This window comes from Haemaphysalis longicornis, unplaced genomic scaffold, assembly GCF_048455015.1.
Source record: "Haemaphysalis longicornis isolate Haplotype H1 unplaced genomic scaffold, Haemaphysalis longicornis Haplotype H1 scaffold_10, whole genome shotgun sequence".
Taxonomy (NCBI): Eukaryota; Metazoa; Arthropoda; class Arachnida; order Ixodida; family Ixodidae; genus Haemaphysalis; species Haemaphysalis longicornis.
In genome coordinates, this window is record NW_027526204.1 from 40,648,373 (window position 1) to 40,665,895 (window position 17,523).

General features: G+C 45.4%; 1 protein-coding gene across 1 annotated transcript in view; it reads right to left on the bottom strand.

Moving 5' to 3' along the window:
- LOC144159797 (uncharacterized) overlaps nucleotides 1–17,523 on the bottom strand; it is a 101,369-nt gene that overhangs the window by 44,702 nt on the left and 39,144 nt on the right. Inside the window, exon 4 of the mRNA XM_077691481.1 lies at nucleotides 5,542–5,611. Coding sequence (XP_077547607.1) covers nucleotides 5,542–5,611 — 70 coding nt within the window. The remainder of the gene's footprint in view (nucleotides 1–5,541; nucleotides 5,612–17,523) is intronic.

Genomic DNA, 17,523 nt, shown 5'->3' on the forward strand with positions numbered 1-17,523 from the left:
CGCATACGTTTCGAGATGTGTTTGCACCATGGCTGTTACGCGATGGAGTTTGCAAAAGAGTCTCTCTAAATTTGTCCCAGCGGATCACGTAGGCGTGGTGTGACTGGCGGGGATCTTTGAGGCGCTTCAGGTTCACTGCGATAGGGAAATGGTCGCTACAAAGGGTATCTGGCCAGGTGTGCGACTCGCATTTGAGAGCGGTGCTTGCCCGTGTGAAGTCCGGAGAACTGTCCATCTGCTTGGCATGGTCGGCGAGGTGGGTTACAGTGCCAACCTCATTTTGAAGCTCAAGGTGGGAACAGCATTAAAATCTCCATCAATTAGAATGGGCGAACAACCTTGGGCTCGACGACCAAGAGCTATGATCCATGCGGTGTCATCGCCATCGCTCATAGCAGGACGTATGTATACTGATGCAACCATTAACCTGACACCCGGAATAGCTATGATGACAGCAACCACTTCGCGGCACTGCGTACAAATGTCACTAGTGTCGATACACGTTTGTAGCAAACGTCTGTCCATGAGCACCACAGCTTGTTCCCTAGCCTCAGGTGCGGGTAACGTCTCCCTTTTCTAAATTTAAGTACCGTTGGACACAAATAGGCATTGTAGCCCATGAGGGGAACCGAAAAACAGTCCGTTTCGTGTATGCAAAAGAAGGGGGATAGGATCGCGCTGGAGGCGCTCGGTTAGCTCCCCACCGCGAACGGCGAAGCCTCTACAGTTTCATTGCAGGACCTGCGGGCTGGGATTCGTCTTCGTGTTCGACATGTTGCGTGGGCCTATCCCTTGTATGCGTGTTGCCTTATTTGCCAGCCTGGCCATATGCCTCCATAAAAATTGATGAGGTTGTTAACGGCGCTGTTTGGCCGGGAAACACAGCTTGAAACAAACCTGTGGGCATGCGGAAGTGTAGCTCGTTGATACGCCTAAATTAATCTCGGTCCCGTTGGTCCGCTTGTCGTCCATGCTTGAACCCCTGAACAAGTTCTTTGTGCATGGTAGTTTGTTGCTCTTCGAGCCGTCTTATTATCTGCTCTAGCGCTGCCATAGTTTGTTGTAGAAGGAATTTGTTTTTGTACATCTGGCACAGTTGCGACCGCAGACTTAGAGCATTGCTCTGTGCCGCTGTCTACTTCAACTTTAGTAGGTACCTCACGCTGGAGTGGCGGAAGTGTTTTGCATTGTCTCAAATTACAGGGTTCGGAACGAGTGGATGCCTTATTTGTGGACGCCGCCTGACTTTCAGCAATCTGAGCCCAGTTGGGTGGTTGTGGACTGAGCACTGGGGTAGATGTACTGGCCATGTTCAAGGCGGGATCCGTTCGTGCAGACACACTCTTCTGCTCCTCAGCTTGAGAGTTGGTGGTTTGAGACACAGGCTGAGAAGCGGCTTCAGGCGCCTTCTTTTCGTCAGTTTACCTTTTACGTCAGCTCCTTTTCGGTCGATGGATCGAAGTGCGAGGCTGTTGTGACGGGACACGATTCTCCGCGCTACCATCCTAAAACAGCTTATGGCGCTGTTGCGGTGAGCGGAGGTCTTTGTCCGCGTTTTTATGAGCCTTGAGGGACAACTGAGATCCGTACAAAGATGCGAGCCCACACAGTTGTGGCACTTCACAAGGATGTCCACTCATTTGTGGTCGTGGCCTTTTCCCGGCCGCATGCAGAGCATCGTTCGGTGTTAGGACACATATACTTACGGCCAATCTTGTGGCAACGGCTGCAGTTTACTGCCTTTGGGAGGCATGGAAGCACCCTTTTGACTCCGCAGTAATACATTTCATTCCCTTCGAATGTTATCAGCGCTGCGTTGCCTTTGGCTCCCATTCGGCGGCAATACACTATGCGATGAGTCTTGCAGATAAGGTTCTGGCGAAGGTCACTTTGCGTGTATTCATGGTCAAGACTGTAGATGACGCCTCGGACTTGATTTTGTGCCAACGCTTCATAAGGCTGAATGAGGAACCGCGGATAACCTAGCTGCGTGGCTCGGAGCAGCTGCGTCGCATGCACGTGGCTCCACACGACGACAGCAATTGAGTTTGCCTTGCGCAGGACACGGTATTTGAACTGTCCCATCCCGAGGATGTTGCTGATCGCGCTGCGCAGTTGACGTGGGGGCAGGTCTCTCATAGCGTACTGTCCGCGCGGTCTCAAAATTATGGTGCACTGGTTAGGGTCAGGTAAAGCTGGCGGACAGGAAGGCAATCCAATTTCACACCGCGTCGAAGGCCTTCGCGCCGATCTCTTAGAACGCTTGCACGTGTGGAATGCTCCCACGAGCTGTCATCCTCATTGCCGGATTCTGGCGGGCGTGCGCTCCTCGTAGCTTGAAGGTCCTCCCCCTAAGCAAAATTATTGCGCCCACATTTGGAATGCAAGGCTTAGCTGAAGTTTGGCTCGCGCTGGAGCCGCGACATCCAGATGGGGTCTCTTCACATGAAAAATTTGGCGAGTTCACCAAGGAAAGTTGCTCAAAAATAACGATGCGGGATGCTTGTGCTTGAAGATGCTGAGCGCTGTCCTCTTAGCCCGATGGTGGGGGTGGACATGACGCCCCTTCTTACGTTGCCTTTGGTAGTTCGGGCGGTGATCCGTCGCAAATGGGCAGTGATGGCATATAGGCGTTTCCTAGTCAGCACCGCCAAGCAACGCATGTCGCCATCTAGGGGCGTGTTTGAAACTATGTCCACGTGCATATGGTACTCAATGTAATCGCTCAGAAGCGCTTGGACTCGTAGTGTAGTACTTCCGCTCCCGCGAAGCAAATATCCTAACCCAGGTTCAAATTCGTTACCACTTTTTTCTCATTTTCAAATTTTGTGATAATTTCATATGAACACTTGTTATCACTCATATAATCTATTTATGACATCTTTATGCATTAAAAATGGAATTTCGGGTATTTTCGTTGCCTTTTGGTCAGTTTCAGCTTCTTGGGTGTTTTTGCGGGTTTTCCCCTTTCTGGTCGGTTTCGGCTAGTTCTCTTGAATATTTTTCTACGACGTGGTTTTCAACCATTTCAGATCCCTTTTGGCTGTTATTTATTACAGTTCGGGTAGTTTTGTGTGGTGTAGGTACATTTATGCTGTGATATAACTCCCATAAGCAAGCTCAGGTGACGGCTGGCTGTACTGAGTGGGAAACGGATATACGTGCAGGGATGCGCTTGAGCTGTGCTCGACCGGTGCAACAGACGCCGCAGATCCGTCTTGTCGATCGTTCTGGCACACACGATGCATATCGTCGCTGTGAAACATTCAATTGCGGTAACTGCGGAGCACAACGTAACCACTTCTTACACAACCGGCACCCCCTGGTGCGGCAGCCCATTTGGACATTATTTCTACCAATTGGAACGCAAATTTCATCTGAGAAGATTTGCTTAGAAACCATTCACTTATTGCAAGCACTGACATAAAGAATGCATCATTTGGTTTAGCGCGGCTGCTTCCTACACAATAGTGACTGTCATGCAGGAAATAGTATTAACAAAGGCAATCAATCGAAGATACCCGAAATAGATTTAAACGGATTGGGAGATCCCCAAACTGTGCGCTAGGGTTGCACTTGTCCACATACGAGGACGCTGAAATAAAAAGAGTTTATCACTGGTAAATTTCTTTAGTGATAAGCCAGGTAACTTTTAGGCGTTTGCCCTGTTTAAAGAGACGCTGCCAAATCATAAATGATTTCAGAACGTAGTCGAAAAAAACATTCTAATTGGGGGAACAAAGCACCTCAGCGAGAAATTACTGCGCTATGTACATGACGTAACATAGAAACTGCTAAGATTAGCTGCGAAGGATAACAGCATCCGCCGTCTTTTCCGGATACGACTCTACCTTCGGTCGCTGCTCCGGCGGGGTGAACAGGTGCTCGAACATAAACTCATGCAATGTCAAATCGTCGTCGTCGTCGCTGCTGCTGCTGCTGTCCGATGATGAGTTTGCGCTTGAATATGTGGTGCTTTCATCATCTAAAAGTAGCAGCATCGTCCAGACGGCCGCGCTTAGCTGCTGCCGTACGCACTGAGCGACTATTGCGGCTGCTGGATTCCGCCATTTTTCCTCCGCCACCGGGGGATAATACCAGAAATAATGTAAAAGAGGTCATGTGACTTCCTCGGCGTTCCCTGTTACTCCGCCGCAGGCGACGGAGCACCGAGAACTGCTCTCGGCTGCTCTCGGCGCCAAAAAAGTGCTCCTCTTCGACTAATGAAACACAACGCCCCTGCTCCTGCCCGACCACTGGAAGACGCCAGAACTCGCGAGAGCACTTTGGGTGCAGTTAGAAGTGCTCCTGTTCGCCCAATGGAAAGCGCTATTAGTGTCAGTATTATCATCATTCGCATCCTTTCACAATCATCAGCAGCGGTTCCTGGCAAGCGTCAGCGATTCCACGTGACAACAGATCGAACATCAGGTCTTGCGCACCAACAATAACTGGTATGAGGCCCACAACTCATAGTCTACGGCTCCTTTCCTACAAGTGGTGACCCGGAAGTTGCGCGGCTGCTACCCTGCCAGCAGCAGAGCGACATGGTAACGTGGGGGACCATCCAATACCGGAGTTCAAGCCAGGCAAGCTCGGACCTTGGTTCTTCATGTTCGAGGATACCCTCTAGCTCAACCACGTCAGCATACAGCTTCTAAAGCACTCTGTCCTCTGGGAGACGCTTTCGCTATAGTGCCCCTGCGTCCTCACCTTTTCACCGCGCAGCGTCACCCCCTACGGTGACCTTCGCGCAGCCGTGCTGGCGCACTACGGCTTCAGGAACAATAAAAGACAAATCTGCATGTGACAAAATCCCAACGCCCGTATGCACGCGTGCCGGAAGGATGCTGTAACAGTGTCAGTCCAACAAACATCGCCTCGTTGTGTACACCCGTGGCCGCGACTCGATTCTCTTCCACTTCAGGACTTCTAAACCGCACGCAAGTTCGTCCCCTCTGGCACTCTCAGCCGATGCCACCTGAGGTTCCCCCAATCACCGGACGCTGTCTTGGAACTGACCAGGACAGCCTACAGACCTCGAACGCGGACAAACCTCCATAACGGCTTCTGTTGTGAATACCTGTACATGGGTTTTTTTTGCACTCTGCGACAGACATGCAAGCATTGCAACGCGCTAAGTGCTACGGTTGTCGCCCTGCAGTGGCGACAACCCTATTTGCATTTAGCGCCACTATCAGCATCTGCATCCTTTCCCAATTGTCAGTTGTGCCTGGCCAGCGTCAGCAATGTCACGTGACAACAGAGCGAATATGACCGTGGACCTGGGCGGCCGCTGGTCTACGCCGCTCTCGCTGCTCCGGCCGGGCCTTGCGCTCCCACAATGAATGTGGGAGTCCCACAACGCACTGAATCTACGGCTCAAGAAATATTTAAACTTTTTGTGGCGTTACAATCGAGGAGCAGAAAGACTGAGTAAAGTGACATAGCGCCCTGTGCCACCACCTACAAATCACTGGTAAAAAGTAAGCCACACACACACAGAGAGATAAGAAAAGGTCTTGCATTGTGCCCACTTACGCGATCTTGACCAGCTTGTCTTGCGGGGTGGTATCCGTTTCCCCGACAGCAAAGGATGTATCGGCATCTCCTACGAGAAATTTGTTGTCATTGCCGACACCGCCATCGCCGAACATCAGGCATTGGTTTGGCAAAAATACAGGGATAACATATAGGACAAATACAGATGGCACGTTGCCAGGCTGAACTGCCGCATGGACGGCCCAGCAGTAATTTATTTTTTGCTAACTACTATGACCGTCATCGTTACCGCCAGACTGTTTCAATCGGAGTTTTCGCTTGATATTTGTACAGGTATTTCAGTTCCCTCTTGAATCGACTCTTTGATCTTGCTTTACTTCATTTACTATAACTTGGTAACTATTATATTAAACAAATAGTCATATTCCGATATTCTGTTGGCTTATCGTGTTTTAATCTCGCTGGATTGCACCACAAACATGCCTAATCTACACTTTACCACTCGTTCTTCGTTGCCTACCTTGAAGGTGTATATTTGCGTACGGTCTAATGAGGCGTTTTCTTTTGGAATTCCTTCGAAACAAAAAGTGACAAGAAAAACTCGGCGACTTTTCTCTCGAAAACAGGTTGCAGCAAAAAAAGGTCAGATAACGTCCGGGAATATCTACGCAGATCGTAGTTTCATATCGAAAATGAGGCAGATGCTGCTTTGGCACGAATCAAAATGAACCAATTCATTTTCCCCACGCAATAGTGCTTTTGTTTGACGTCATATAAGTCATATAAGCAATATGGCAGCCTCCTCGTTAGTTCTCCCATTGATAGCTCGGACTCAGTTGGGATTAGTAAATATTTATTTAAAAGTTACCGACAAAACATTTAGGTCGGTTTGTTACCGTAAACACCGCCTAGCTGACAGGCAAATTATATCATACATAATTGCATTGCTGCGTTGCAATTACGTCGCTTAACAAGTATTCGCTGTTTTCGGTGTCTTTCATGTCGTGCTGCATTTGATAGACAAGATCTGCTATGTAACACCCACTCGGTTGTGGTGTGTAACTAAAGTAATTAGCTCTTTCGATGTTCCAACAGGTGTGAAAGTGATGGAGGAAGCCTGGGTGACCTGAAAGGTCTGGCCTTCAAGAAAGCAGCGATGCCCGGCCCGGCCATTTATGCCAAGATGCCGCAGCATGCACAGGATGGAAGAGTGCGTGACGCTCTCAAATTCCTTCCGTGTCGTGCTGCATTTGGTAGATAACGTCTTGTGTGAATGGTCAGGGGTGAAATCCGAATTGGAAGGACGGATAACTTCGCAGCATTTGACCCACCACTGTAGGGGGGTGCTCAGCATATTATTTGTAACATGACGAAATATATAAATAGCAAAATATTTCTCAATGTGGAGTGGTTTTCTTTTTGGTTGGCTTTTTAATAGGCCTTTTTTATGCAGGATCTCCACTTGAAGAGTCTCTGACTAAAAGGTTGAACAAAGCTTAACCCACCATGCATGGATGCCTCACAATACCTGACAGGCAGGTTTGTTATCAAACTTTGGTGCTTCCTTTTGGGCTTACGCAGTACCAAATGCCTGTGGTCCTTCGTCAGGTACTGTGTAGACCAGTGACACTGTAACAATCTCATGCTGCTGGAGACAGAGGCTCTAATTATTAACAAATATATTTGAGTACTGAATACACAATCAAGATTTAATCTAGTGCTCTTTGAAAAGCAATGTTTTCAATTGTACTCTCTCTGATGACTTTATTCGTTGTCTAATGTTCATGAATAGTGATGAGTTAAACGAGCTGTCAGCAAATGATTGAGTCTATTGACGGAGCATGTCACAAGAACAAGTAGAAGTCATTGCTATGCGGCCGATGTCCAATAACATAGATCAGCGTGCACCCAGGTATTTTAAAACTTAAAATTAAAAGTTGCGTTCTCTAGCTTTTGATTGTCGTGGAATTTCTTTTCTATGCTTAAAAGACCTTGAAGTCTTGGAGTTTTCACGCGGCCAGGTTGGGTCAATCGTATATTAAATGGGGTAATTGAGCGTGGTCCTGACAAATCTGATTTCTTGTCGCTTAGTGCAACACCGGCAACGCTTAGTCAAACTTTCTGCACAAGAAGCAGGTGAGCATGCATCCGCCACGTGTTTTTTCGTCTGGCTGGCCTCAACTTCGAGATTGGCGAAAAGCCTTTTAAGTTGTTGGTCAGAGTGAGTCAACCACATCGCCACCTACTCCAAGGACATATTGCTTTTAACAAAAATGCAGCTACATGAATTCAACATGAATCTGAACTGTTGAATTTAGTTGTAGTTTACTTTCCTTTTCTGGATTCATGTTCAGTCGGATCTATTATCAACACATTAAAAATGAGGTCCAGCCTCGGAGCCTGAGCGTTGTCTGTTTACGACATTGAGGTTTGTTTATACTTAATAGTGAGGGGCACCGTCTCGTTACCGCCTTTGCTGAACTGATTTTTTCTCTTCTTGCTTGGCCCAGGCCAGCGTGAGTAGGTGCTGCCCCATCCGTTTGGAGGATTCGCAGTCTTTTACCTAAACCTCACTACATATACATGATGTCGATTGTTGATAACTTTGATGGGGAGGTGGAAGTGGGTCAAGGTGGGGTAGGGGTTGGGTGCAGTGTGTGGGGGAGAAGCAGGACGTGGCCAAACTAAGTCTTGCTGTCGAAAAAACTGAACTCCCAACACCCAAGTGGTACCATTGAATAGGAGGCACAAGGTGATGTTGCAGAACTTTTATACTGTCGGTCATTTGTTATTTTCACATTCTTTGTGTACATCACACAGTAACAAGACAAAAAAGAGAGGTTGACACAGCGCTGTTTGGTGCTGTGTCTACATCCCTTTTTGCGTCTTGTTTGTGTGTTCTGTGCATGAGGAATTCCTTAAAAGGGCATGCACGGATACAAGTTTAGTGCCAACAAGACGGATAAGCAGTATAAACACACAGAACCCAGTTTACATTACGTAGTTTCTACTGGAGGGATGGTGGAAATGAGCTGGCTAGAATGAAAAAAGGTGGCAACCACAAACTCTTTACGCTAAGAAACCCTCAAATATATACCCATCCGAGAGCCCCCAACCCGTTACAAGGGGGCAGCTGCCAAATTTTCATAATTGATTAATTTCTATCTGGTCTGTGCCCACCCTCGGTGCAGTGATGCTTTGTTGCTTTCTTTTTCCCATGTGTTGGTTGGTGTGCAATCTTGATCAGGTGATTTGTACTTTCAATGGAGGATTAAAGCCATTGCTGCATATTTATTGGTTTCTAAAGGTGGCATACCCAGCTTTCTCACTCAAAATTACAACCTCTCGGGAACCTAGCAAAACCACTTTAGGAAAATAATATTTGGCATAAATCTAGAAGTCAACGTGACGATTAAAAAGCTAAAAAAAGATTTCAGGTTTCTGAATAATGTTTTGTGTAATTCGCTGTCAAATATAACTCCCCATGCATTTCTATGGGATAGTTCCCAAGGCTCAGGAACCCAGTCCCGCAACGTGCGCGACTTAAAACTGTGCACAAAGCAAGTATTCACACCAAGTAGTAGCTGTGCAAAATAACTTTTCATTTCGCTAAAAAATTGCAGAGTAATCACTGTTGAAAGGACTGCCATGAGCGGGAAAGCTGCACATGTTTGCCAAAAATGCAGAAACAAAAGGTGGTGTCACACGTGTGAAGACAGACAGACCACAAAATCTAAGACCGCAAAGTGTACCTTAAAAGACTTGCCCTGGGCTTTAGAATTTCATCTAATCAAATGAAACATTAGGTGCAGTCTTCAGAACTTCGTCTAGTTGAATGAAACGAAGCGCAATAAATGAAAGCCCTTTATTTTTTTCTTTGCAATAAAATTTCATGTGTGCGAACTCCGTTCGTCCTGTTTACATTTTGTGAAAGGCCCTTTAAAAGTCCTCGATTTTTTTTATAAAAACTGTGTACGGAAAGGTACCCTTCTTCTTATGCTAGATTTCAGAAAATTGAAATTTTTTTCTGCACCTAATTTTTAGGGGCCCTAATGGCTGACACTTGCGGTTGTCGTTTTACAGGTGCGTAAATTTTTTATTTGTTGGATTATTCCTCTCCCCTCCCAGCGGCTGCCCACATCTTGCTTTTAACTTTGGCTACATCAGGTGGGGTTGTTTCTGCCACTTCCCATTTTATGGATGGCCATGCTCACCCTAGTACAACGGGTGTCTAGAGGTGTGTATTATACATCATTTTCTCATTTCCCGAACAGTTGCCTTTGGGTATTACAAGATAACAGATGTAATTTGCGGTAGCCAAAATCAGTCTCTTTAGGCTGTCTAAAGCCTTTTACTGGTAAAGGATATATCCAATCATTAGCTCCACCATTTCGGTTCAGATATATTTCCTTTCGACTTTTGCTGTGTGCTTTTTGAAGTAGGCAACCATGTTCTTCCAGCACACCCTAGTGCCATGATATGGACTTTTTTCGATTTTATACTTATTTTTCTAACAATAACTTTATTTACACGAATATATATGGTTCCAAGGGACATCACAAGACTTGGTATTATATGCAAACCAATGAAAGCAAGGTCAAGGGTGACTACATTAGACATTCACACATGAAACTTCTTCCACATAAATATACGGTAAAAAGCTTCTAACCAATACGGTAAAAAGGTTCTAAAGGTTCCAACCCTACGGCAATACCTTAGGCAATTTTTTGTCAGATTCGGCTCCCTCTAGCGCACTTGTGGTCCAGTTGAGTTTATTACCAAGGGGACGTCAGGCAGGTTTTAGGCTCCCAGAAAACTCAACTGCGGCGACCTGGGCCCTCCTGAGGGAGTGAAGGCCAAGGACGAGAGCACAGTCGCAAATGCCGGGACATTCCGCTTCCGCACTTAGGTATCTGAGGCTCGACCAGGTTATTTGCCATAATGTGCCAAAGAAGATCTGTAATTCATCTCAAAATTACAGGACAGTTCGGGATGCCTGGAAGGCGCGCTCAGGCGTCTCCGGTTTACTGCACAGGATGCATCTCGTGCTGTAGGGCACAAAGGAGCCCCAAGACGCCTGCCATGCCATAACTGGCAGCACTTTCTCATGAAACGGAAAGACATCTGCATAACCGGTTGCCACAGGCAGGGCTCAGACATGCCTTAATACATTCTTGCCTGGCGTGCACTCGGAAGGTTGCCGATGCACAGGCAGCGGAAGGACTTTTGCCAAGAGGTCTAACGCTGTCGTGGCTTAGTGGTGACGAGGTAATGCCTTCAAAATTGCTCCTCGAATGTTACGAAGGCAGTGCCAACTTTTTTGTAGAAACCAGTGTGAATTAGATTGGGGTTAAGGCCCTCTGACGTGATGAGAAAGCTGTTTAGGTGTGCAGAGCCAAGGCACTGCAAAGCCGCACGAAGGAAAAAGCCCGGCTCGTCGCGAAAGTCCAACGACCGCTGTATGATCAGCTTGAGCTCTACATTTACCAGGCCCACTTCTCCCTTCTCTATAGACTTCAAAATAGGTTGGGGCGACACATGGGTTCGTAAGTTGAATGCCAGAGGTAGACAGCCCATAACCGGTAAAGTTTGTTTATTGAGCTGGCTTCGATCGTAGTGATGCGTGCTCCATGACCAGAGCACCCCAGTAGCGTCACTCCACCTGGTCCCTTAATTCCGGTTTTCGGAATTGGATGTTCTTCTGGAAAAATCGTGGTTGTTCCTCTTCGTCCTCGATGAGCCCCCTAAGGGTTTTTCAAAGGCTGCGCTGCTTGGCTCTATCTTCAGCAGTCTCCATTCTGCCAATGTGATTGCTTCATCTTTGACCTTCTCATTAAGCTGTTTCCGGGCAGTGGTGTCTTGAGGACCTAAGTTGACTTTTTGTATTTCTGTGATAATTTTTTTGATAAAGTATTGTTAGCATCAGGGCATTCATTATCCAACGCTTACATGGCTTTGGAGCAGCCAAAGTGTGACCGAGTTGGACGTCAGAAGTAAAAAACCCGTGGTCGGAAGAGGGGTCTTGTGTGTCTTCGGAGCCGACCACCTGTGACCACAAATCCACCGGAATATAAACGCAGTCCAAGCGGGCTTGCAACTTGCCGCAGCAACGCGTGTAGTGCAATGTATTCAATTCCTGCTTTAAGGCAGCGTCCACCAAGCTGTAGCTTTCTAGTGCAGATTTAAAACTTTTCGCCGATGGGTCCACCCTGCCTCTCCTTCCTGATCAGTCTCCTGCATTTAGGATGCAGTTAGTCACCCCCCAAAAAACGCGTTTTCAGGTGATGGCAGGAGAGAGCAGAATACATGACACACCTCAGCCCACTAGTGGGAATCGTTGGGGGCGTAAGTGCACAGGAAACGGGTATGCTCCCTCCCCATCATCTCATCGATCATGCAAAAGCGGTCATCTCTCGCCAGTTTGCAGTCGACAATTTGGCAAGTTCTGAGAATGACTCAACCCCTCATTGGGGCGCCCGCCTCGGTACAAAAACACCAATATTTGTTTCCGAAGATGTTGGCGAAGTTCTTTGCGTGTGCCGGATTTGCGATTTTGGTTTCCTGCATAAAGGCGACGTCAATATTATGGTCTTCAGGTAAGTTGAGTGTCCAACATCTGCGCACTGCGGAGATTTGACTCACAAAATTACTCGTGGCAAGCCTAAGTGAATTCTGGAGAGTGTCCATTGTGGTTTAAGGGAGCTGGCGGAGAGGGCTCACCTGACCATTTCATTATGCGCGCCTGGAATGGCTGGCGTACGCTAATTTTCCTTAAGGTTTTCCGCGGGCATTTGCTGTCCCGCTCTGCTACCGTAACACTGCGTGCACTTTTCCTGGTCTTCCCCGTAGGCACGACGTGCACGACACCATGGTGTATTGTAGCTTTTCCGGAAGTGTCCAATGTGGTACCGCCAAAGGCACTGTGGTGGATGACCGGGAAATTCAATTCGGATGGGGTTACCATTTATAGTGGCCTGGTGAGGAACCGCTTCAAGGGATGTTGGAATCGACGGGATCAAATGAAAAGCTCTCGTGGTTCTGGTTACGTGCTCTAGTTGAGGTTTTTGCATCTTTCACAAATCACACTCTGCACCCGGCCGAAACGTTGTAACTGGCCGAACAGGAGCTTGTTAGGGATTTCCGGTAGCACCTAGTAAAACTTCACCGCAGTTTCGCAGCGGTTGGGGTTAGTCACCAGGCACCACCTCCCTTTCACCGTGATCTCCAAGTGCGCCGCCAACTGTTGCATGTTTTCTTCTGATGTAAATGCTGCCATCCAAAGGTGGTTGAATTACAATGGTCAGAGGTGGTCGATCTTTTAGAGATCTGTAATGTGGGCGAGCGCTGATGCGAAATATTGAACTCTGTACGGTCGCGTGGCTGGGTCACCATAGAGAACAAGGGAATTGTCAGACACCTTTCCAGTGGGACGCGGAACGGGGTAGGGTTGGTAGGCAGCCGGGGTGGGCGGTTCGGGCCGGTCACGGGAAAAATCGGTCCGATGCGACCGTGTCTCAAGCTTGTGGGGAGCTCTCACTTGACATGACTTGCCCTGATTAGAGCTACGAGACTATTTGCGAAAGGCAGCACCACAGCTGAAGCACGGAAAACAAATTTCGCGCCGTTTTTTATATGGCAGTATACTAATAATGGAGGGCAAGGAATGTTCAACTATTTTTCCAGTACGTAATAACTTTGCTTCAACCGCTTTATAAACACTACAGGGGATTTCATTAATCCGTGTGTTTTCATTATCAGGCAGCTTTTTCAAAGAAAAGTGAGGCTGAAATAACGAAAAGCGTACTCTTCATTGCAAACACTTGCTGTGAGAGCATTCTGTTAGCAAAGTACGGAAAAGAAAAGCATTGTACGTGGCCAGTCAAGTTGCTTGTGTGCAACTTTTTCCCTTCTTTCCCCATAACGTTGTGCAGTTTATGGAAAATAAACTATTACTTACTATTATATAAGTGCTCAGTGTCAGTTGTATGATATCCGTATCTCCAAAGTTATTTATTTATTTATTTATTTATTTATTTATTTATTTATTTATTTACAGCATACTGAAACCTTTACTTAAGAAGCACTCGGCAGGAGCTGACAGGCATAATCTATACAAGAAAGGGGAACAGGTGTAGTTCTAGACAACTATGAGAGATAACACGCATATAACCGGCAAGCAAATTTTGTTCACATGGAAGAATAATACAGCAATATAGAATGCATAAAAGGAGAATCTAAAAGGCAGCAGTATGTTCAGCCAGTGTAATATCAAATTAACATGCGCAGTGCACTGGGAAGCAACAAGTGGAAGAAGCTAGGCCAAATTATTTAGAATAAACTGCAAACCACTGGACAAGGAAAGCACGCAACAGGCGAAACCAAGTACTACACAGATACATGGGTAATGTGGGACTTTGTGTATCTTGATTGAGAAATAAATAATTGCACATTAGGAGCTCTTCAGCAGTCAGTTCATTCTATTCGTGGATGGTATAGGGTACAACCAAAAGCATCAGTTCAACATTAGTATTCCTTTATCTTTTTAGAATGTTGCGCACCCGTGAATCGTCAAGTTAAAGTAAACAGAAAAAGAAAATGCATGTTCTACCAAGTGATAAAAACTGTTGATGAACAAATTAAATTTAACAATGCACTGAATCGCCCTGCACAGTGGTGTCGGGACTGGTCAATGATGATTAACCCAGACAAAACCGTATCTATGTCAGTATCAAAAAAGAAGTTGATTCTTAGTTTTCCATATGGGTTCGATAAGATCCTCTTGAAAAATGTTGCAGAGTACAAATACTTGGGGATTACCATTTGCTCTCACCTTAACTGAACTACCCACATACAAAATGTAACAAAAAAGGCATTCAACAAGCTGTATTACCTAAAACGAACACTCAACCACGTGACCTCCGGCCCGAAACTACTCGCATACGTCACGCTTATCAGGCTGATGCTTCAGTATGCGAACACTGTGTGGTTCCCCATACAAACAGAAACATGACTATTTTGGAGAGAATACAGCGGAAGGCTGTCTGCTTCATTTTTAACAAATATAGACGCACCAACTCCCCAACCGCTCTGCTTCGTTGCGCTATACTTGCATCGCTTGAAACGCGCTCGAAGTTTAACCGCCTAAAGTTTTTGCATCACCTGATTTATCGTAACCTGAGAATAGATCCAGAATGATATCGCGCAAGGGAAACGCGACACAAACATATGTTAACTATCGAAGAATATCTTTGTACAAACGACGTCTTCTATGATTCCTTTTTTCCGCGAGCCATAAGAGACTGGAACGCATTAGATGATTCCTTGGTATTACAGCCAACATTCGAGAAGTTTCGTGAGTGCCTTGGTGAACACTTGTTCACGGGAACGAGTATGTGACCCATTTTTTGTATGTACCGGGGCTGTATTATTTGCCAATTGTTAGCTCTCTTTACGTTTCATTCTCTTGCTCTTTCTGTGTGTCATCTGTTACTATTAGTTTGTTGTATTCGATAAGTGAACAGATTGTGATCACTCTTGTACTGCTCTCTCTGTCGTGCGTGATTCTTAGTCCCCATGTTCTGTACGATTATTACGACTCACTTCTTAGTTGTTTATTCAAATGACACTGCATTACTGGCATTCCCTTCCTGTAATGATCCCTTCTGGGATTGACAGTATTTTGAAATAAATAAATAAAAAAAGCTTGCTCATGTGGGTTGGCTGTCCTGGAAAGGTGGAGTCTCAGGTTTGGAATGCAACAGCAATTGTGGGAACCAACCTCAGTACTTTGCAGGTCTACCTATTTCTTGCTTAATTTCCAGTTATTTTTTATGTAGGGAGTCCCCAGCAAAGAATATTATTTATTGGTTATTTTCAACTTGCCTAAGAATTCTTTAACATGCCATGGAAGCATAGTCGCTAAAGTGTCGCACTGATAATCGAAGGATGCCGTTTGATACTGACAGCGGCAGCGGTATCAAAACTAGAGGTGGAAAATATTGCCCAGGTGTCGAGACTTCAATTCACATTCATGGTTTCATCATGCTATTAATATATAAGCCTTTTCTTAAGGGAGCATGCAAGGCTAGGTGTAGCTTTACTGCGTTAAAACCAGAAAATTTTAATTTTTTAGTGGTCACTGCATAGAACCATGTTGTCGTTATGCACAAAATATAATCGGACAAAAAAAACAGATGAAACATTCTCATGCACATGTCCGCTCGCATCATCAACATGAGTTTTTTACTGTTCATAAAAAGAGTGCATTTACATTCCGAATTCCAGAAATCATAGTGTGCGTCATAATCAGAGCGCGATCTTTTCATTTTTATTGGCTTGCTACATCATTTGCTGGCAGCAAAAAGGGCGGCTGCACATTCTTCCAATAAAGACAATTTGTGTGCACAGTGATTCGTTATTTTCAGTGAGTGCTGAGGTTGGGGTTATCATGTGACACGAAGTGAAAAGTGTGAATGAAAGCATGCTTTGGTGTTTATTTTTTGTATTGTAGTTTGAGGAGGGGATCCAGTGTACTGTATGATATGACTGGTTCCTGTTTTTTTTTAATCACGAAAGTGGCTATTAGATGCTCCACTAGCAGTGGGTGCCCACAGACACTATTATATTTCAGGCGACCATATCTTAATTAAACATTATACAGATGCATTTATTGCTACCGAAAGTAATTCATTGGTCACAAAAACTCACATTATATCTCACTACACGCTCAAAGTCTCTGGTGTGCAATGTAGTAACCTCCAATGAACATTACAGTTGATTTCTGTATCATTATCATCTTTAGCCGCCTATCTACGCCCACTGCAGAGCAAAGGCCTCTCCCATTAATCTCCCATTATCACGGTCCTCACTTTTTTGTCTCATCTGAGGATCTAACTTTTAGCCGCCTCCTGCCACACTTGCCTTCTCTAGGGATCCAGTTTGTTACCCTTAATGACCAACGGTTATCTCGCCTTCACATTACATGCTCTGCTCAGACCCATTTCTACTAATTGTCTTTCTACTAATTTCCACTAATATGTGCTAACACAAGTTTGTTCCCTGACCCACTTCGCTTTCTTCCTGTCCTTTGATGTTACACACATCCTCTTCAATTCTATTGCCTGCTGAGTCGTCCTTAATTTAAGTTAGATCCTTTTAGTGACTTTCGAAGTTTCTGCCCCTTATGTCAGTACCGATAAGTTGCAGTTGTCATGCACTTTCTTTTCATGGACAAGGGTAGGCTGCCGTTCTTTATTATACCTGTGTTACAAGCTGCATTAACAATACAGATTTTTCTGTACCCATCCGTAGATTGAAGAACTGACTGGCAAGGGAGGCCCTACTGCAACAGTGTGCACAAGGTGCCTGCTCAAGCTACTGTTGCTGGTAAACTTGGCGCAGGAGTTCTCCTGGTTTGAAAAAAAAGCGAAGCATGCTTTTTCCCACTTGCGAGTGTCATCTTGCATTGTGTGTTACTATATCTTCATGTTGTTACAGACAAATTTTTTTCACCAGATAATGTAAAGGGCCAAGAATCGCTGTCATAACTCAGTCATGGAGGGACGCAGCATTTAACCCCTATTGAATCATTTCTGTGCTTCCATACATTTTTATTTTGTGTTACTGTTCTTTGACCGTATCACTTGGCGTGAATTACGTAGTCGTGTAAATCGGTCTTGTTGTAACTATTATTGAATCAGTTCTATGTTTCCCCGTTTTTCTTCTTTTGTTCCCAAAGCATATCACATGGTGTGAAATATCGAAATAGTGTAACTTTTTGTTGTATTCCTAAGCTACATTCAATAATTTCTGTTTTTAAAGTAATTTTTTTGTTTTGTTCCGCCATTTGGCTAGGTGTGAATAATTTCATCATCATCACGTAAATTTCTACTGCTCGTGTAACTGCCGTACAGTCAATTCTGTATATACACATTTTCTAATGTTCATAACTATTTCCGTAGATATGGGTTTATTTAAAATGGCTTTGCAACCACCACTAAACACCACTTCTGTGTTTCCAAG